Consider the following 22,474-nt stretch of genomic DNA (forward strand, 5'->3'; position numbering starts at 1 on the left):
ATAAAAAATGTTTTTTAAATCCCCAACAGAACACAGTTTATCAGTGAAGAGTAGTCTACACTGTACAGAACACAGTTTATCAGTGAAGAGTAGCCTACACTGTACAGAACACAGTTTATCAGTGAAGAGTAGTCTACACTGTACAGAACACAGTTTATCAGTGAAGAGTAGTCTACACTGTACAGAACACAGTTTATCAGTGAAGAGTAGCCTACACTGTACAGAACACAGTTTATCAGTGAAGAGTAGCCTACACTGTACAGAACACAGTTTATCAGTGAAGAGTAGCCTACACTGTACAGAACACAGTTTATCAGTGAAGAGTAGTCTACACTGTACAGAACACAGTTTATCAGTGAAGAGTAGCCTACACTGTACAGAACACAGTTTATCAGTGAAGAGTAGTCTACACTGTACAGAACACAGTTTATCAGTGAAGAGTAGCCTACACTGTACAGAACACAGTTTATCAGTGAAGAGTAGCCTACACTGTACAGAACACAGTTTATCAGTGAAGAGTAGCCTACACTGTAGAGAACACAGTTTATCAGTGAAAAGTAGCCTACACTGTACAGAACACAGTTTATCAGTGAAGAGTAGCCTACACTGTACAGAACACAGTTTATCAGTGAAGAGTAGCCTACACTGTACAGAACACAGTTTATCAGTGAAGAGTAGTCTACACTGTACAGAACACAGTTTATCAGTGAAGAGTAGTCGACACTGTACAGAACAATGAATCAAAGGGAAGACATCAATTGCGTTTGTGACACAGGTAAAATCTATGGTCACGTGTGTGTTTCTTTTATTTAAGAGGAATATTTTAATTTCTGATTCATTCCGGGTTTAACTTGAGTCCTCCCAGTGGTTTCCTATTGAAATGCATTTATACCTATTGTTGCCAGTAGTAGGAGGCAAATGGTACGTTTTGTCTTCACATCTGGTCACTTCTATGAACGAACTGCTGTAACTTCCTCATTCTTCTGAGAGAAGCCTAACGGGACAGACGCAAACGTTATCCTGCCGCATCGTGTCTCCTGTTTTACAGGTTGGTACTATGTACAAATACACAATGTCACATAATAGTAATTGGACGAGGTTAGCTAAATGTAGACGGGTCTGTATACGAGTTGTGAAGTGTGTACCGGTTAATATAACCGAGTAGAACAAGGCTTAGTTTTCCGGACTGTAGGCTAGTTGTTGTTTAAGTGGGGGGGAGACTGGTGTCAAGTAGAAACACAATGTCGAGGGCTGGAAGTGAAATGGAAGTGAGTGAGGACGAGTTACGTGAAGTGGAAGGTGTAGTGAAGAGCTCGGGAACCTGAGCCTCACATAAACGGACATGTTAAAGAAGAATCTGGGCCAGTAGGAGGGACATTTTTGGAGAGTAGATCCTGGCCTTTTTGGCGGGTCCATTTGTTTTTTGGCGGGTTCTTTTGTAGTTTCAGTGTGGGTGTAAAATGAGTTGAGTCAGTGAAGGTAATCTGTAGTGGGCTTGTGATGTGTACTTCTTCCGCCTTGGAGGGATCTGGCGCTCAATATCACGCAACTCGGGACAAGATCGGTTGTTTGATTTGCTCTTCGGAACAGAGCGCCATTTAAAGGAGTGATTACCGGGGGAGCTGTAAATGTGAAGGAGAACCAGTTGAGGGGGAAGATCCCGGTGTGTGATACTCGTCGTTTGGTGCGATGTAGTCAGGGTGGGGTGAAGGGTGAGAGAAGAGTCAGTAGCTCTATTCAGACCAGATTAGTTTTACTGGGAGAGGTCAGGTAATGTAATGATGTGCTCCAGCACAAAACAGCACATCTGTAATTTTAGTCCCGTCCGAATCTGCCATGTCATACATTTGTACATGGCAGGAGAGCAGTGGTGGAAAAAATACCCAATTTTCATACTTGAGTAAAAGTAAAGATACATTGATAAAAAATTACTCAAGTGAAAGTGAAAGTCACCCAGTAAAATACTACTTGAGTAAAAGTCTAAAAGTATTTGGTTTTAAATGAACTTAAATATCACAAGTAAAAGTATAAATCATTAAACATGTATTATATTAAGCAACGATTTTTATTATTATTATTTAGGGATAGCCAGGGGCACAGTTAAACACTCAGACATCATTTACAAACAAAGCATTTGTGTTTAGTGAGTCCACCAGATCAGATGCAGTAGGGATGACCAGGGATGTTCTCTTGATAAGAATGTGAATGGAACCATTTTCCTGTCCTGCTAAGCATTCAAAATGTAACGAGTACTTTTACGTGTCAGGGAAAGTGTAAGGAGTAAAAAGTACCACGTTTTCTTTAGGAATGTAGTGAAGTAATTGTAAAAGTTGTCAAAAATATAAATAGTAAAGTACAGATACCCCCAAAAAACGAGTAGTACTTAAAATTATTTATACTTCGGTACTTTACACCACCAGCTGCAAAGTCCTCTGATAATACTAGTCCCGTGCGAATCGGCATCCTTTTGAGAGAAATGTCTGACTTTGACAGGTGTTTTGTTGCTCACGGTTTGAGCAAGAAAACAACTGATTTGATGAATTGAACAAAGTGCTGGGCATGGTCTATGTATGACGAGCCTACATGTATCAACTTCCCCAGTGAATGATTTGGTTTACCTTATGTACGAATTAATTGAATATCGCCAAATGCATCATTACAAATATTGCGCCTATTTAATGCAAAACCCAGCACTTTAGTGAAAACCCAGCTCTTTCAGGTTGTGAAAATATAAACAAATATTAGGGACACACTCCCGCACCTATAACGCTACCGCCAGGGCTGAGATTTACCATTGCATTAGGTTTGTTAAAATAGAGCCCTGAATGTCACATTAACGGTGCGTTCGTAAATTCACTCTGGCTAGCTACTCCGATTTCAGAGCACTCTCATCCGAGTGTGTCAGAGAGCAGAATAACTGTTGAATTTAATAAGAACGCTCAACACCCGTTGAATATGGCCGGTGTCGGTAAACGTCGGCAGAAAAAGCGTAGTTATTGTTGCCAACAGCATACTTACCGTCACCAACGCTCTGGATAACATGAAAACAGCTTTACCAGCTCTGCTAGGTTAAGTAAAATGATCAGAGTGAGGTGTTCTCTCATTTGTGTCTGGAAGTAGCTAGCAAGCTAGCCATCGTTAGCCAGTTAGCCAGTTAGCTTGGGTGCTTGACTACCGTTGTGAGGGCAGAACGCTCAGATCAACGCTACTCCTCGACCAGAACGTCCAGTGTGAGCGAAACGCTCTGAATTTACGAACGGGCAATCTGACAACACTCTGAATATATGACTGGATAATCTGACAACACTCTGAATTTACGAACGGGCAATCTGACAACACTCTGAATATATGACCGGATAATCTGACAACACTCTGAATTTATGAACGGGCAATCTGACAACACTCTGAATATATGACCGGATAATCTGACAACACTCTGAATTTATGAACGGGCAATCTGACAACACTCTGAATATATGACCGGATAATCTGACAACACTCTGAATTTACGAACGGGCAATCTGACAACACTCTGAATATATGACCGGATAATCTGACAATGCTCTGAATTTACCAACTGCCAGCGCGCACTCTGGCACTCCAGATTGAATTTACAAACGCGCACTCTGGCACTCCAGATTGAATTTACGAACACACCCTGTGTTGTTACACAATAGGTAATAACACAAGTTAATCAATCCAAAACTTTTCAATAATTGACCACTTGTCTTTTGAACACACCTGTTGTACGGACTAGTAGGGTGGTAATAACACAAGTTTATCAATCATGTCCTCATAAGAGACCGTTTGGGTCACATTTGAGTAATCATTTGGCATTTTCACATATGACTGTCTACTCAACTAAATTGTAAAATGTAAAACAAGGTGATTTTCTAATTGTTATTATAATTATATCTCTCTCCATTACCTTCTATAGCCTGACCAACAAGACAGTTGCTTTATTAATTTACTACCATCTGGTTTAGACAGGACCTTTCCAGAAGTTGAGGGTGGGGCATGGTTTAGACAGGACCTTTCCAGAAGTTGAGGGTGGGGCAGGTATGTTACGCTCACTGCATGGGGGGGGGGGGGGGGGTGCGTTTATACAGTACACTATACACACCACCGGTCAAATGTTTTAGAACACCTGCTCATTCAAGGGGTTTTCTTTATTTTGACTATTTTCTACATTGTAGAATAATGCAAAGCAGTCATCAAGGCAAACATAAAAAAATTAAAAATTAAACTAGGCTAGTCAGTTAAGAACAAATTCTTAATTACAATGACGGCTTAACCCGGATGACGCTGGGCCTAACCCGGATGACGCTGGGCCTAACCCGGATGACGCTGGGCCTAACCCGGATGACGCTGGGCCTAACCCGGATGACGCTGGGCCTAACCCGGATGACGTTGTGCCTAACCCGGATGGCGCTGGGCCTAACTCGGATGACGCTGGTCCTAACCCGAATGACGCTGGGCCTAACTCGGATGACGCTGGGCCTAACCCGGATGACGGTGGGCCTAACCCGGATGGCGCTGGGCCTAACCCGGATGACGGTAACCCGGATGGCGCTGGGCCTAACCCGGATGACGCTGGGCCTAACCCGGATGACGGTAACCCGGATGGCGCTGGGCCTAACCCGGATGACGCTGGGCCTAACCCGGATGACGGTAACCCGGATGGCGCTGGGCCTAACCCGGATGGCGCTGGGCCTAACCCGGATGACGGTAACACGGATGGCGCTGGGCCTAACCCGGATGACGCTGGGCCTAACCCGGATGACGCTGGGCCTAACCCGGATGACGCTGGGCCTAACCCGGATGACGCTGGGCCTAACCCGGATGGCGCTGGGCCTAACCCGGATGGCGCTGGGCCTAACCCGGATGACGCTGGGCCTAACCCGGATGACGCTGGGCCTAACCCGGATGACGCTGGGCCAATTGTGAATGCTAGAATTACAATGACGGTTGGTCTTGTTATTGTTCATGTCTTTACATCAGGTCATTATATTAATACAATTACAATGAGTTGATACATGTACAGGGTGGAAATTATATTTCACAAAATGTTCTGAAACAAAGGGGAAGAGTATCCGTATCTAAAATGTGGTCCCCCTCCAAATCACATTTGATCTATCATAACTAGTCTACTCTTATAGTGAGAACCCATGTTATAATTGATATGTGATTGTGTTTCTTTTTGTTCACGCCGTAAACTTTGTTCTGTTGAGTCCATTAAATGATGTTCAATTCATTGAACCACTCCTAGTTTGTTGCCAGCCTGATCCACCATCCTAACCGCTGAAACGAGAGCACAAAGTCAAAGGAGTCCTCGGTACGAACACAAGACGTTGAAAATACACCTTTTAGGTTGAAAAGACGTCTCTTAACCAATCACTGGGCTTCCTCTTCTTCAAACACCAAGACAGTATCATCATCATAAACCACAACAGCAGTACATCAGTGGCCTGTACATCAGGGGAACACAACAGTAGAACATCAGTGGTCTGTACATCAGGGGAACACAACAGCAGAACATCAGTGGTCTGTACATCAGGGGAACACAACAGCAGAACATCAGTGGTCTGTACATCAGGGGAACACAACAGCAGAACATCAGTGGTCTGTACATCAGGGGAACACAACAGCAGTGTCTGTTGTTGAGCATCTACACACTATCCTAGAGAGTTACCAATGAAAGCTGTAGTTGCTAACAACAAAGGTTGAGATTGACTTTAGTGAAGAAACACCACAATCAGAATTAGAACAATGAAGTTTGATGAAAGTAAAGTCTCAAGTCTTTGGCATTGTGTTGATGCTAGTCCCACTAAGATAGCCATCACAGACATCTGTTAATCAATTCCTTTCTTGAATGAATTGTTTTCACTTGTGTCTGCCAGTCACTTCTAATTGGAGAATAAATAAACCTACAAGCTGTAGGATACTATACAATCACAACTTACTTTGCAACTAGTTGGAGTCAACTTAACTCATTGAGCGCCATTGGAGCTATCAATACAGTAGGCTTGTTGTGTCTATTTTACAAGCCAAAGACAGAAGAAAGGTACTGGTGTATCTTGCAGTATTTTGCTCTTTATTAAAAACCCTGCAACCTACCTGTTATTGTCAACCATAAATTATCAAATAATATTTTTTTGAATAATGATTTCACAGGTCCAATGGCAGCCATGGTGAAATCTGAGCCTCTTGACAGCAATGTAAGTTAATACATGTATTTGTGAAAAATAAGTATTTTTTTGTTTTAGTTGCAATCTATGCATGCCTTTTGATGGGTCACATAATAAAAGCATCATATTTACTATTTTTGATCAAATTAAAGTTGTTGTTCAGGATGCCTGATATGAATGACAACTAGCACTAGGCTACCTGCCACCCCAAACATGACCAAAAGTATGTGGACACTGCTCATCGAACATCTCATTCCAAAATCATTGGCATTAATATGGAGTTGGTCCCCCCTTTGCTGCTATAACAGCCTCCACTCTTCTGGGAAGGCTTTCCAAAAGATGTTGGAACATTGCTGCTATAACAGCCTCCACTCTTCTGGGAAGGCTTTCCCAAAGATGTTGGAACATTTCTGCTATAACAGCCTCCACTCTTCTGGGAAGGCTTTCCACTAGATGTTGGAACATTGCTGCAGGGGGGACTTGCTTCCATTCAGCCACAAGAGCATTAGTGAGGTTGGGCGCTGATGTTGGGCGGTTAGGCCTGGCTCGCAGTCAGCGTTCCAATTCATCCCAAAGGTGTTCGATGGGGTTGAGGTCAGGGCTCTGTGCAAGCCAGTCAAGTTCTTCCACACCGACCTCAACAAACAATTTCTGTATTTACCAAGCTTTGTGCACGGAGGCATAGTCATGCTGAAACAGGAAAGGGCCTTCCCTAAACTGTTGCCACAAAAGTTGGAAGCACAGAATTGTCTAGAATGTCATTGTATGCTATAGCGTTAAGATTTATCTTCACTAGCCCGAACCATGACAAACAGCCCCAGACCATTATTCTTATCACGTTTAGGTAAGACCCAGATGCAGACGATGTAGAAGTAACAAGACTTTATTACAACAACAGGGGCAGGCAAACAACAGGTCAAGGCAGGCAGGGGTCAATAATCCAGAGAGGGTGTAAAGGGTCCAGAATGGCGGGTAGTCTCAGGGTCAGTAATCCAGAACGGGGGGGGGGGGGGGGGGGGGGGGTACAAAACGGCAGTCAGGCTCAGGGTCAGTAATCCAGAGAGGGTGTAAAGGGTTTAGAACGGCGGGTAGTCTCAGGGTCAGTAATCCAGAAGGGGGGAGGTACAAAACGGCAGTCAGGGTCAGGGCAGGCAGTCTAAGGGTCAGGGCAGGCAGTCTAAGGGTCAGGGCAGGCAGTCTAAGGGTCAGGGCAGGCAGTCTAAGGGTCAGGGAAGGCAGAACGGTCAAAACCGGGAGGGACTAGAATACAGGAGCAGGAAAACAGACAGGAGCAGGGAAACAAACGCTGGTAGGTTTGACAAACTAAAGGAACTGGCAACAGACAAACAGAGAACACAGGTATAAATCCACAGGGGATAATGGGGAAGATGGGCAACACCTAGAGGGGGGTGGAGACAATCACAAAGACAGGTGAAACAGATCAGGGTGTGACAATTCTTCCTCCATCAAACTTTACAGTTGGCACTATGCATTCGGGCAGGTAGCGTTCTCCTAGCATCTGCCAAACCCAGATTTGTCTGTCGGACTGCCAGATGGTGAAGCATGATTCATCACTCCAAAGAACGCCTTTCCACTGCTCCAGAGTCCAATGGCGGCGAGCTTTACACCCCTCCAGCCAATGCTTGGCATTGCACATGGTGATCTTAGGCTTGTGTGTGGCTGTTCGGCCATAGAAACCCATTTCATGAAGCTCCCGACGAACAGTTCTTGAGCTGATGTTGCTTGCAGAGGCAGTTTGGAACTCGGTTGTGAGTGTTGCAACCAAGGACAGACAATTTTTACGTGCTTTTATGTGTTCCGTTCTGTGCGCTTGTGTGGCCTACCACTTCGCAGCTGAGCCGTTGTTGCTCCTAGATGTTTCCATTTCACAATAACAGTACTTACAGTTGACCGGGGAAGCTCTAGCAGGTCAGAAATGTTGACAAACTGACTTGTTGGAAAGGTGGCATCCTATGACGGTGCCACGTTGAAAGTCACTGAGCTTTTCAGTATGGGCCATTCTACTGTCAATGTTTGTCCATGGCGTTTGAATGGCTGTTTGCTCAATATTATACACCTGTCAGTAACAGGTGTGGCTGAAATAGCTGAATCCACTAATTTGAAGGGGTATCCACATATTGTGGTGTGTATGTAGAAGGGTTGTCCAGATCCTTTTGGTCATGTAGTGTATGTGTATCCATATTATCATGATCAACATGGTATTTCATATTCTGAAAGTCCATATTGTATTTTCTTTAGAACCTTCAAACTTCTGTTATTTTTCTCTTCCAGAGTGATTCATCGCCAGATCAAAAGAGGAAGAAGATGAAGATGACTGAGCCTAATGATCGCATGGTAAGTATAATGTTTATAACACATTCATTTGTAATCAACCATGAAGTATTGGTTTGATCAATTTATGTTTTGTTTTCAATTTTTTTGTTTTCAATTTTCATAATAAAAGTAACAGATAATTATTTATTAAATTAGAGAAATGTATATTTTGTGGATAAAATCTTCTGCTAAATGGCATATATTATGAAAGCACATGCTATATTGATATGCATGAGCTGGAAACATACAGAGCTGTCAGAAAGTATTCATACCCCTTGACTTATTCCACATGTTGTTGTATTACAGCCTGAATTCAAAATGGATAAAATGGTTTGTTTTTTCTCACCCATCTAAACACAGTACCCCATAATGACAAAGTGAAGACATGTTTTTCGAAAAATTTTACAAATATATTGAAAATAAAATACAGAAATATCTCATTTACATAAGTATTCACACCCCTTTGCTATTACACTCCAAATTGAGCTCAGGTGCATCCAATTTCCTTTGATTATCCTTGAGATCACTACAACTTGATTGGAGTCCACCTGTGGCCAATTCAATTGTTTGGACTTGATTAAGAAAGAAACACACGTCTATAAGGTCCCACAGTTCACAGTGCATGTCAGAGCAGAAACTAAACCATGAAGTCCAAGGAACTGTCCGTAGATCTCCAAGATAGAATTGTAATGAGGCATATATCTGGGGAAGGGTATAAAAATCATTTCTAGAATGTTGAACGTTTCCAAGAGCACAGCGGTCTCCATCATTAGGAAATGGAAAACATATGGAAGTAAAACAAACTGATCAACCGGGGAAAGAAGGACCTTGGTCAGGGAGGTGACCAAGAACCCAATGACCACTCTGACAGAAATACAGAGTTCCTTGGCTGAGATGGGAGAACCTGCCAGAAGGACAACAGTCTCTACAGCACTTCACCAATCTGGGCTTTATGGGAGAGTGGCCAGATGGAAGCCACTCCTGAGAAAAAGGCACGTGACAGCAGGCTGGGAGTTTGCCAAAAGGCACACGAAAGACTCTGAGATCATAAGGCAAAAGATTCTGTTGTCTGAGACAAATATTTTACTCTTTGGCCTGATGAGAACCTGCTTCAGAGTGCAAATGACCTTAAACTGGGGCGAAGATTTACGTTCTAGTAGGACAATGACCCCAAGCATACAGCCAACGCTGTAAGCAACGCTAGAATGACTTCAGAACAAGAATGTTAAAGTCATTGAGTGGCCCTGCCACAGCCCAGACTTGAATCCCATTGAAAATTGGTGGAAAGACTTGAAGATTTGCTGTTCACTTAACAGAGCTTGAGAAAATCTGCAAGAAAGAATGGGAGACAATTCCCAAATCCAGATGTGTAAAGCTGATACAGGCATATCCAAGACGACTCAAAGCTGTAATATCCACCAAAGGTGCTTCTGCAAAGTATTTACTCAGGGGTGTGAATACTCATATACATGAGATTTCTGTATTTCATTTTCAATACATTTGTAAAAATGTCTAAAAACATGTTTTCACTTTGTCATTATGGGGTATTGTGTGTAGATGGTTGAGAAAAAAACATCAAATGAATCCATTTTGAATTCAGGCTGTAACACAACAAAATGTGGAATTAGTCAACAGGTATGAATAGAATACTTTCTGAAGGCTCTGTAGCTCTAAATGATTCCACCATGAGTACTCTCTACTCTCTAGCAGGAAGCCATACAAATAGTATGTACAGTTGAAGTCGGAAGTTTACCTACACCTTAGCCAAATACATTTAAACTCAGTTATTCACAATTCCTGACATTTAATTCTTGTAAAAATGTCCTTTCTTAGATCAGTTAGGATCCACACTTTATTTTAAGAATGTAAAATATCAGTATAATAGTAGAGAGTGATTTATTTCAGCTTTTATTTCTTTCATCACATTCCCAGTGGGTCAGAAGTTTACATTCACTCAATTAGTACTTGGTAGCATTGCCTATAAATTGTTTAACTTGGGTCAAACATTTCGGGTAGCCTTCCACAAGCTTCCCAGAATAAGTTGGGTGAATTTTGCATTCCTTCTGACAGAGATGGTGAAACAGAGTCAGGTTTGTAGGCCTCCTTGCTCGCACACGCTTTTTCAGTTCTGCCCACAAATTTTCTATGGGATTGAGGTCAGGGCTTTGTGATGGCCACTCCAATACCTTGACTTTGTTGTCCTTAAGCCATTTTGCCACAACTTTGGAAGTATTCTTGGGGTCATTGTCCATTTCGAAGACACGTTTGCGACCCAGCCTTAACTTCCTGACTGATGTCTTGAGATGTTGCTTCAATATATCCACCTAATTTTCTTTCCTCATGATGCCATCTATTTTGTGAAGTGCACCAGTCCCTCCTGCAGCAAAGCACCCCCACAACATGATGTTGCCACCCCCGCGCTTCACGGTTGGGATGGTGTTCTTCGGCTTGTAAGCGGTCCTCTTTTTCCTCCAAAAATAACGATGGTCATTATGGCCAAACAGTTCTAATTTTGATTCATCAGACCAGAAGACATTTCTCCAAAAAAGTACGATCTTTTGTACGATGTGCTGTTGCAAACCATAGTCTGGCTTTTTTATGACTGTTTTGGAGCCGTGGCTTCTTCCTTGCTGAGTGGCCTTTCAGGCTATGTCGATATTGTACTAATTTTACTGTGGATATAGATACTTTTGTACCTGTTTCCTCCAGCATCTTCACAAGGTCCTTTGCTGTTGTTCTGGGATTGATTTGCACTTTTCGCACCAAAGTACGTTCATCTCCAGGAGACAGAACGCGTCTCCTTCCTGAGTTGTATGACGGCTGCATGGTCCCATTGTGTTTATACTTGCGTACTATTGTTTGTATAGATGAGTGGGGTATGTCGTGGTAATTTCCTGTATTACTCAATAAAGAGAGAGAGAGAGACAACCACACACAAGTCAAGAGTTAAATTATATATTCCATCTTTAATAATATATAACCTTCACCAAAGCCCTTTTTTGACTCTCAGATCAATTCAGTGTCTATAAATGAATTCTCTGAGAGTCCTTACAAAACAATTCTTAGTTTCATTTATAGCCAAGATACACCCCTCTCAACTTACAAAGAACGTCTTACTTGAAAGAGGAGTATCCCATAGCTAGACAGCATCAGCTATAAATCATTGTTCAGTTTGATCTCCCAAGACAAGGTTTCAATCTCATGCTTGGTACTTCACTGTCTACCAAAACATTTCCTCATCCAATGGCATATATCAACTGTCAATCCTAGATACTCCCAAACCTGGACAAACTCACTGAAGACAGTGAGCCTCTTAGGTCATATACCAGATCAAGATAAGGGCAACCTCAGAGGGGACATACAATGGTTCCAAACACTGCCTTACTCCTTCCCCCCACTGATATTCTACATAGCACCACATGGTTTAACAGATACATTGACATATGAAGACAAGCCTGACCTCTCCCCTCTCTGGGACCCAAGTGACTAAGTCCTAGCTCAGAAGGGAAAATGCAACTGCCAACCAAATAGTCCAAAGGGCACCATTCTAATGACAAGTATCTCAGAAGCATATGATGAAAATAAAACATCTTATCAATAACACCCAACTCATTCTGATTCAGCCACGACAGGTACCTTCAGGCGTTTGGAAATTGCTCTAGAGGATGAACCAGACTTGTGGAGGTCTACAATTTTTTTTCTGAGTTCTTGGCTGATTTCTTTTGATTTTCCCACGATGTCAAGCAAATAGGCACTGTGTGAAGTTAGGCCTTGAAATACATCTACAGGTACACCTCCAATTGACTCAAATTAGGTCAATTTGCCTGTCAGAAGCTTCTAAAGCCATGACATCATTTTCTGGAATTTTCTAAGCTGTTAAAAGGCACAGACATCTTAGAGTATGTAAACTTCTGACCAACTGGAATTGTGATACAGTGAATTATCAGTGAAATAATCTGTCTGTAAACTATTGTTGGAAAAATTACTTGTGTCATGCACAAAGTAGATGTCCTAACCGACTTGCCAAAACTATAGTTTGTTAACAAGAAATTTGTGGAGCGGTTGAAAAACGAGTTTTAATGACTCCAACATAAGTGCATGTTAACTTCTGACTTCAACTGTATGAGGGCAATACAAAATTAGCTATTTTTGAGTATATTGCTTTTAAGTCATATAAAAATTAAAAACATGTTTTTTGCGAGTCTACAATATAAATATTATAAATAAATACTATAGATATGAGTTAAAATAAGTGCATTGCAATTTGTTTATTTTTGTGTAGTCATGTATATTCAGTGTACACCTATGTGTCAATGTAAGTGTACATACATTGCCTTCGGAAAGTTTTCAGACCCCTTGACCTTTTCCACATTTTGTTACGTTACAGCCTGATTCTAAAATTGATTAAATTGTTTTTTTTCTTCTCATCGATCTACACACAATACTCCATAATGAGTGAAAATGTTTTTCGAAATTGTTTCTAATTTATATAAAAAAGAAAACGGAAATATCACATTTACATAAGTATTCAGACCCTTTACTCAGTACTTTGTTGAAGCACCTTTGGCAGCGATTACAGCCTAGAGTCTTCTTGGGTATGACGCTACAAGCTTGGCACACCTGTATTTGGGGAATTTCTCCCATTCTTCTCTGCAGAGCCTCTCAAGCTCTGTCAGGTTGGATGGGGAGCGTTGCTGCACAGCTATTTTCAGGTCTCTCCAGTGATGTTCGATTGGGTTCAAGTCCGGGCTCTGGCTGGGCCACTCAAGGACATTCAGAGACTTGTCAAGTCGCCACTCCTGCGTTGTCTTGGCTGTGTGCTTAGGGTCGTTGTCCTGTTGGAAGGGGAACCTTCACCCCAGTCTGAGGTCCTGAGCTCTCTGGAGCAGGTTGTCATCAAGGATCTCTCTGTACTTTGCTCCGTTCATCTTTCCCTCGATCCTGACTAGTCTCCCAGTTCCTGCCGCTGAAAAACATACCCACAACATGATGCTGCCACCACCACAGTGCTTCACTGTAGGGATGGTGCCAGGTTTCCTCCAGAAGTGACGTTTGGCATTCAGGCCAAATAATATTTTTTCTCATGGTCTGAGAGTTTTTAGGTGCCTTTTGGCAAACTCCAAGCTGGCTGTCATGTGCCTTTTACTGAGGAGTGTCTTCCATCTGGCCACTCTACCATAAATGCCTGATTGGTCGAGTACTGCAGAGATGGTTGTCCTTCTGGAAGCTTCTCCCATCTCCACAGGGGAACTCTAGAGCTCTGTCAGAGTGACCATAGGGTTCTTGGTCACCTCCCCGACCAAGGCTCTTCTCCCCCGATTTCTCAGTTTGGCCGGGCGGCCAGCACTATGGAGAGTCTTGGTGGTTCCAAACTTCTTCCATTTAAGAATGATGGAGGCCACTGTGTTCTTAGGGACCTTCAATGCTGCAGAAATGTTTTGGTACCCTTCCCCAGATCTGTGCTTCGACACAATTCTGTCTCAATTCTGAGTCTCATACCAAAGGGTCTGAATACTTATGTAAATAAGGTATTTCTGTCGTTTTTTTCTCAATAAATTTTAAAACATTTCTACACCCGTTTTTGATTCATCATTATGGGGTATTGTGTGTAGATTGCTGAGGATCTTTTTTATTTAATACATTTGAGAATAAGGCTGAAACATAACAAAATGTAGAAAAAGTCAAGGGGTCTGAATACTCTCTGAAGGCAGTGTATGCGTATTCATATTAATGTCATTTTCATTGATTTCAAGACAGTGGAGACGGCACTAACAAGAGATGGACGCTTCCATGACAATGTGTTCATTCAAACTTTCACTCTCGTTGAATCGGAATCAGATCAACCGAGGTATGTTGAGATGAATGTACTAGTTGACTGTCTGGATAAACAAAACTTCAAAATGATCCTGGAAGAGAGAAACGCCACACAGGCTCCAACTGCCCCTCCACAAGCTGGCTCTAACCTTCAGAAAGAAGACGAGACTAACTCCATACAACTCCCCATGTCTAACACAAGCATTGAAACATCAGCTGCAGGGGAGCCCCCCAAAAAACAGAAACATTCAGTCACAGTGCCAGATTCTGCTGAGACTTTGAAGATTCTTCGCCACCAGTTTGCTGATTTTGTGAAACAGATGAAGAAGAGGTACAATAAGAAGAAATATTCTGGGGTACTAAGTCATTTAAGGGGGGAATTTGGAAAGAGCACCAAGGGGTTCTCTGAAGTCTACACAGTAAAGAAGCTGATGGAACTGAGTGACTCAGTCTGTATGATCGTTGTCGAGGGGGTCGGGCAAGGCACTGGCTTCCTGCTGTTTGATCATTACATTCTGACAAATGCACATTTGTTTATTAAAGATGAAATCGCGTATGTTGATAGAAATTACCAGATATTAGCCAAAGTAACTGCCACATTCAACAAAGAAAATCCCAATGGTTCAGGTGTGAAGGTGATTGAAGTAAAACCAGAGATCATTGACTTTCAATTGACTGATGTCAAATGTGGACGACATGTGGACTTTGCTGTACTAGAGCTTCAGGACGTTGACACCTCCACCGGTCTTCTCTGTAGATCTAGCCCAGATCCAAAGACAGGTAGAGTCTGTCTCATTGGACACCCAGGTGGAGGAGAGAAACAAATGGACTTCACCACCATTATTGAGAGAGAAAGAAGAGGTGAGGCTTTCCGAAGAGAGACTGGGAAAAATGACAGAATGGATATGCTGATCAATACATCCATAGAAGAGAATAGAGAGAAGTATGACATGCTCATGAAACCAGACAGCACTGAAATGACCTATGACACCTGCCTCTTCCATGGAGCTTCTGGCTCCCCAGTCTTTGATGAGTCCTGCCAGGTGATATCCATGCACACTGGAGGGTTTCCCTACGAACATGAAGGAGTGAAGAGTGTGATTGAGTATGCCATCCCTCTCTTCACCATACTGGAGAACTTTCTGATCGAGATGATGAACAGAAACAATGTTGAAATACTGACCAAGTTCACCAGAGAAGCCTTGACAGGCCTCCATTCGCGTGATTTAATTTACCATTTTATCAGACACCTGTTAGAGGAATGGAAGCCCTCATTCAGTGCAGCCTTGACAGCAGTCTGGGAAACAGTTAAGAAAAATGAGAACCATCTAAAAATGAAAAAACATCTTAGAACATGGATCATTTCAGAAAAGGAGGTACTGGAAAAGATTCAGAAAGCAGGAAATGAAGCTTTGAAAGAGTTCATGTCTAAAAACGATCTTGTCAAGTTATCCCAGACTGATGATGATGATGTCTGGTTGAGTAATAGGAGATTGTGTTGCAAATACATCCAGTAGTATTGTATTGGGAAGAACACAACTATGCCCTTTTAAGGATAGTCCACCTAAATGACAAAATGACACATTGGTTTCTTTACCTTGTAATGGACAAGGTATGACAGCAATCCATGCTTGTTAACCTGGCCACTGTTTTCAAATGCTGATGTATGTCTGTATGTATGTTGCTCTAACCTTAGTGTCTTTCAGGCATTTCAGGGTAGATTACCTGTTCTCAGACAAAGGTACATGTTTTTTCTCTTGAAGACCAGCTTGCCTCACAATCAGCCCTCTATATAACTACCTAGCCACCCCATACAGCCGTGTGTATCTCAGCTTGCCTCACAATCAGCCCTCTATATAACTACCTAGCCACCCCATACAGCCGTGTGTATCTCAGCTTGCCTCACAATCAGCCCTCTATATAACTACCTAGCCACCCCATACAGTCGTGTGTATCCCATCTTGCCTCACCATCAGCCCTCTATATATCTACATAACCACCCCATACAGCCGTGTGTATCCCATCTTGCCTCACCATCAGCCCTCTATATAACAACATAACCAACCCATACAGCCGTGTGTATCCCATCTTGCCTCACCATCAGCCCTCTATATATCTACATAACCACCCCATACAGCCGTGTGTATCCCATCTTGCCTCACCATCAGCCCTCTATATATCTACATAACCACCCCATACAGCCGTGTGTATCCCGTCTTGCCTCACCATCAGCCCTCTATATATCTACATAACCACCCCATACAGCCGTGTGTATCCCATCTTGCCTCACCATCAGCCCTCTATATATCTACCTGACCACCCCATACAGTCGTGTGTATCCCGTCTTGCCTCACCATCAGCCCTCTATATATCTACATAACCACCCCATACAGCCGTGTGTATCCCATCTTGCCTCACCATCAGCCCTCTATATATCTACATAACCACCCCATACAGTCGTGTGTGTCCCGTCTTGCCTCACCATCAGCCCTCTATATAACAACATAACCACCCCATACAGCCGTGTGTATCCCATCTTGCCTCACCATCAGCCCTCTATATATCTACATAACCACCCCATACAGCCGTGTGTATCCCATCTTGCCTCACCATCAGCCCTCTATATATCTACATAACCACCCCATACAGTCGTGTGTATCCCATCTTGCCTCACCATCAGCCCTCTATATATCTACATAACCACCCCATACAGTCGTGTGTATCCCGTCTTGCCTCACCATCAGCCCTCTATATATCTACATAACCACCCCATACAGCCGTGTGTATCCCATCTTGCCTCACCATCAGCCCTCTATATATCTACATAACCACCCCATACAGCCGTGTGTATCCCATCTTGCCTCACCATCAGCCCTCTATATATCGACATAACCACCCCATACAGTCGTGTGTATCCCATCTTGCCTCACCATCAGCCCTCTATATATCTACATAACCACCCCATACAGTCGTGTGGAACTCCGTATAACGTTTGTTATTCTATCATTTGGGCTCCTGAGTGGCACAGCGGTCTAAGACACTGCATCTCAGTGCTTGAGGCGTCACTGTAGTACCTGGTTTGAATCCAGGCTGCATGACGATTGGCCCAGCGTCGGGGTAGGCTGTCGTTGTAAATACGATTTTGTTCTTAACTGATTTGCCTAGTTAGATAAAGTTTTTTTTAAAGATGAAGGCCCTGTGACTTAACTCTACCCACAGTGGCAGTCAGATGTCGGTGCCTGGTTGCAAGGTGGACACACAACACACATAACACACGTAACACACACACAACACACGTAACACACACACACAACACACACAACACACGTAACACACACAACACACACACAACACACGTAACACACACAACACACGTAACACACACAACACACACAACACACGTAACACACACAACACACACACAACACACGTAACACACACACAACACACGTAACACACACACACAACACACACAAAACACGTAACACACACAACACACACAACACACACAACACACACAACACACGTAACACACACACAACACACACAACACACGTAACACACACACACACACAACACACACAACACACACAACACACGTAACACACGTAACACACACAACACACACAACACACACAACACACGTAACACACACAACACACACACAACACACACAACACACACACAACACACGTAACACACACAACACACCTTATGATATCCTTTGTATTTTCTGCATTTCTCTGAGACTTTGGGACTTCCTGATAAAATAAAGGTTCAATAGAACTTTGTAGATGCAACTGTCAACATATCATTCAAAACATGTACTATTGTGTTCTACGTTTTTGTTACTTTGAATTTTGATCACTTGTCTTTGGTTTCACTTGTCACACATTTTGTTAAAGATAATAGCTCAATACTTTTTCAATGTTGGTTTCAACAATACTTTTGTACTCTTCTGAGAATGTCTTCATAATTTCCTTGTATAAGGTTGTAATTGTCATTACTTTGGAATTATGTATCATGTTGAAATTGTTATAACTCATTAAATGAAAAAGATAACATGTATAAAACTAGTGACTAATAAATAAATGTGACAATTACAGCTTTCTCATTGCTTCTTACTGCAAGTGGACCACACAATGGTGTGTCTGATCACATGACTGTGACCACACAATGGTGTGTCTGATCACATGACTGTGACCACACAATGGTGTGTCTGATCACAAGACTGTGACCACACAATGGTGTGTCTGATCACATGACTGTGACCACACAATGGTGTGTCTGATCACAAGACTGTGACCACACAATGCTGTGTCTGATCACAAGACTGTGACCACACAATGGTGTGTCTGATCACATGACTGTGTACATGTATTATTTAAACATTTTCTGGTTCTGAAAACCTAGCCTCCATTATCAGGAGATTGGATAATTTCAAAGGATACAGGGCATTCTGAGGGCAAAAAACATAACGAAAGCCACAAAATTTTATTGTATCTCATTTAACCGGAACCCGACCATGGAACTTGAGAAGAGAGAAATAACATGAATCCATTTAGAGTCGACAGAGTAATATTGTCATCCTGTATTTGATCTAATGTCCTGGCTGTAGAGCTTGTGATTTATATAGAAATATCTCTTATGGTGATTTAGCCCTCAACTACAGCAGAGGAGGAAACCCTTTCTTTGGCACTAAACAGTGTAGGGTGAGACAGTGGTACATGTCTATTACATAATCAATACTTTCAGTGAAGTGATAAATAAGCAGAAAAGTACATGGTATCTCCACCATGTTTACCCACAGGGTTTCCAGTAAAAACCCTGCAAAGTCCAGCCCTGTTCAAACATCATATTTACATGTATTTACTTTTTATTACATTTAGAAAAGCAACATAGAGAGACAGCACCAGCCATTCTTCCACAGTCACATTCTCCTAACAACATCAAGAAGAGCACACAGTAGCCTTAGAGGTGTTTCTGTTTCCTGAAGTCCACGATCATCTCCTTAGTTTTGTTGACGTTGAGTGAGAGGTTATTTTCCTGTCACCACACTCCCAGAGCCCTCACCTCCCTGTAGGCTATCTCATCGTTGTTGGTAATCAAGCCTACTACTGTTGTGTCATCTGCAAACTTGATGATTGAGTTGGAGGCGTGCTTGGCCACGCAGTCATGGGTGAACAGGGAGTACAGGAGGGGATGTTGTTTCCTACCTTCACCACCTGGGGGCGACCCGTCAGGATGTCCAGGACCCAGTTGAACAGCTTGATGATGAGCTTGGAGGGTACTATGGTGTTGAATGCTGAGCTGTAGTCGATGAACAGCATTCTTACATAGGTATTCCTCTTGTCCAGATGGGATACGGCAGAGTGCAGTGTGGCAGCGATTGCATCATCTGTGGCTCTATTGGGGCAGTAAGCAAATTCAAATCAAATCAAATTGTATTTGTCACATACACATGGTTAGCAGATGTTAATGCGAGTGTAGCAAAATGCTTGTGCTTCTAGTTCCGACAATGCAGTAATAACCAACGAGTAATCTAACCTAACAATTTCACAACTACTACCTTATACACACAAGTGTAAAGGGATAAAGAATATGTACATAAAGATGTATGAATGAGTGATAGTACAGAACGGCATAGGCAAGATGCAGTAGATGGTATAGAGTACAGTATATACATATGAGATGAGTAATGTAGGGTATATAAACATAAAGTGGCATAGTTTAAAGTGGCTAGTGATACATGTATTACATAAAGATGGCAAGATGCAGTTGTGGGTCTAGGGTGACAGGTAAGGTGGAGGTGACATGATCCTTGACTAGTCTCTCAAAGCACTTCACAATGACAGAGGTGAGTGCTACGGGGCGATAGTCATTTAGTTCAATTACCTTTGCTTTCTTAGGTACAGGGACAATGGTGGCCATTTTGAAGCATGTGGGGACAACAGACTGGGATAGGGAGAGATTGAATATATCTGTAAACACACCAGCCAGCTGGTCTGCGCATGCTCTGAGGACGTAGCTAGGGATACCATCTGGGCCGGCAGCCTTGCGAGGGTTAATACACTTAAATGTCTTACTCACGTCGGCCACGGAGAAGGAGAGTCCACAGTCCTTGATAGCGGACCTCGTCGGTGGCACTGTATTATCCTCAAAGCGAGCGCAGAAGGTGTTCAACCTGTCCGGAAGCAAGACGTCGGTGTCCTGGTGGCTGGTTTTCCCTTTATAGTCCGTGGTTGTCTGTAGACCCTGTGATGGGGTTCACGTTGGGGTCATGATAGGGGCTGCACCAAATGATTGATGTATTATAATAATTGATTATGCTGATGTTGTATTAATAGAAGGGGCGGGGTTATAAGACCCTCCCCCACAACATTTATAGGGTCCTGGACCACAGATTAGCAATATATATATATATATATTCATTATAATATTTAATACTGTTCCACAGTTCTTTTCTAGTCTCTGCTTCTTATAAGAAATGGTCTGAGAGATGTGTGAGTTATTTCAGTCAAAACAGGGTGTCTGTGAGAAAGCGCCTCAAGGCTAAAAGAGATACATAGACACAGAATCCTGCAGGGGAGGGAAAGAGATAAGAGACAAGTCAGACACACCACTGTAAACCACACGGGAATGAAAAATTACTGCCGAGCCCTTAGAAAACACTGGAACTATTGTTCTCTCCTGCAAGTTTGTATAACTGTATATGCAGGGGCTTGGTCTCATGAGTAGAAGGTGTTGACGTAGGCAGTTACATCACTAGGGGTTCGACTGCAAGCATATTAAAGCAACTTTGACCTTTTTTTATTTTGCAGAACTTACTCTGAAACATACGTGCTGTGTTTCTGTTGTCAACTTCTGTCTGCAATTGCATTAATAAAGGTTTAATTGATTTAGTTAAAGAAGATATTGTCTGATTGCTGATTTCACCAATAAGCCAATGATTGACAAGGAACAAGGAACCTACCCCAACACCTGCTACATACATCTCGTGTCTGAGCCTTTCAACTGAGTCTCAACTTTGTACCGACGTTTAGTCTGCTTGATTGCTTTGCGGAGGGAATAAGAGCAATGTGTGTATTCTTCCATATTCCCAGTCTTCTTGACCTGGTTAAATGCGGTGGTTCGCGCTTTCAGTTTTGTGCAAATGCTCCCATCTATCCATGGTTTCTGGTTGGGGTAGGTTTTAATAGTCACATTGGGTACAACATCTCCTATGCACTTCCTGATAAACTCATTCACCATATCATTATTATGAAGTCCATTGGTTGATAAGAGGGTCATTTCTTCAACAGTTCCTTTTGGGTAATTTAGTTTAATACAACTATTTATGTCACCTAATTGTAACATTGTCATAAAGAGCATGTTCAACTTCATTAAAAAAACATGTTTTCCCATCTCAAGAGGTTAAAGGTAGACTCAGTGAAATGACGAGCAACGAGCAGCTGACTAGGTATCCCCTTTCCCCTTCCCCAGCTCACCTGCTGACTAGGAATCCCCTTTCCCCTTCCCCAGCTCACCTACTGACTAGGTATCCCCTTTCCTCTTCCCCAGCTCACCTACTGACTAGGTATCTCCTTTCCCCTTCCCCAGCTCACCTGCTGACTAGGTATCCCCTTTCTCCTTCCCCAGCTCACCTGCTGACTAGGTATCCCCTTTCCCCTTCCCCAGCTCACCTACTGACTAGGTATCCCCTTTCCTCTTCACCAGCTCACCTACTGACTAGGTATCTCCTTTCCCCTTCCCCAGCTCACCTGCTGACTAGGTATCCCCTTTCTCCTTCCCCAGCTCACCTGCTGACTAGGTATCCCCTTTCCCCTTCCCCAGCTCACCTACTGACTAGGTATCCCCTTTCCTCTTCACCAGCTCACCTGCTGACTAGGTATCCCCTTTCCCCTTCACCAGCTCACCTGCTGACTAGGTATCCCCTTTCCCCTTCCCCAGCTCACCTGCTGACTAGGTATCTCCTTTCCCCTTCCCCAGCTCACCTGCTGACTAGGTATCCCCTTTCTCCTTCCCCAGCTCACCTGATGACTAGGTATCCCCTTTCTCCTTCCCCAGCTCACCTGATGACTAGGTATCCCCTTTCTCCTTCCCCAGCTCACCTGCTGACTAGGTATCTCCTTTCCCCT

The 22,474-nt window shown here is 42.9% G+C and overlaps 2 protein-coding genes across 8 annotated transcripts in view; both read left to right on the forward strand.

Moving 5' to 3' along the window:
- Positions 1-22,474, forward strand: part of LOC120050146 (serine protease FAM111A-like) — a 108,351-nt gene that overhangs the window by 8,823 nt on the left and 77,054 nt on the right. The gene's annotated exons all lie outside the window — the stretch shown is intronic.
- LOC120050145 (serine protease FAM111A-like) overlaps positions 883-22,474 on the forward strand; it is a 59,921-nt gene continuing 38,329 nt past the window's right edge. For 2 of the 7 annotated variants that reach the window (XM_038996804.1, XM_038996808.1), the window contains exons 1-2: positions 893-1,048; positions 8,481-8,543. In XM_038996804.1, coding sequence (XP_038852732.1) covers positions 8,514-8,543 — 30 coding nt within the window. In that variant the 5' untranslated portion in view covers positions 893-1,048; positions 8,481-8,513. Of the gene's footprint in view, positions 1,049-4,312; positions 4,968-6,174; positions 6,219-8,480; positions 8,544-14,275; positions 17,218-22,474 lie in introns of those variants that run through there. The other 5 variants (XM_038996805.1, XM_038996807.1, XM_038996806.1 and 2 more) reach the window with 5 other exon arrangements.

This window comes from Salvelinus namaycush, chromosome 6 (assembly GCF_016432855.1).
Source record: "Salvelinus namaycush isolate Seneca chromosome 6, SaNama_1.0, whole genome shotgun sequence".
Classification (NCBI taxonomy): domain Eukaryota; kingdom Metazoa; phylum Chordata; class Actinopteri; order Salmoniformes; family Salmonidae; genus Salvelinus; species Salvelinus namaycush.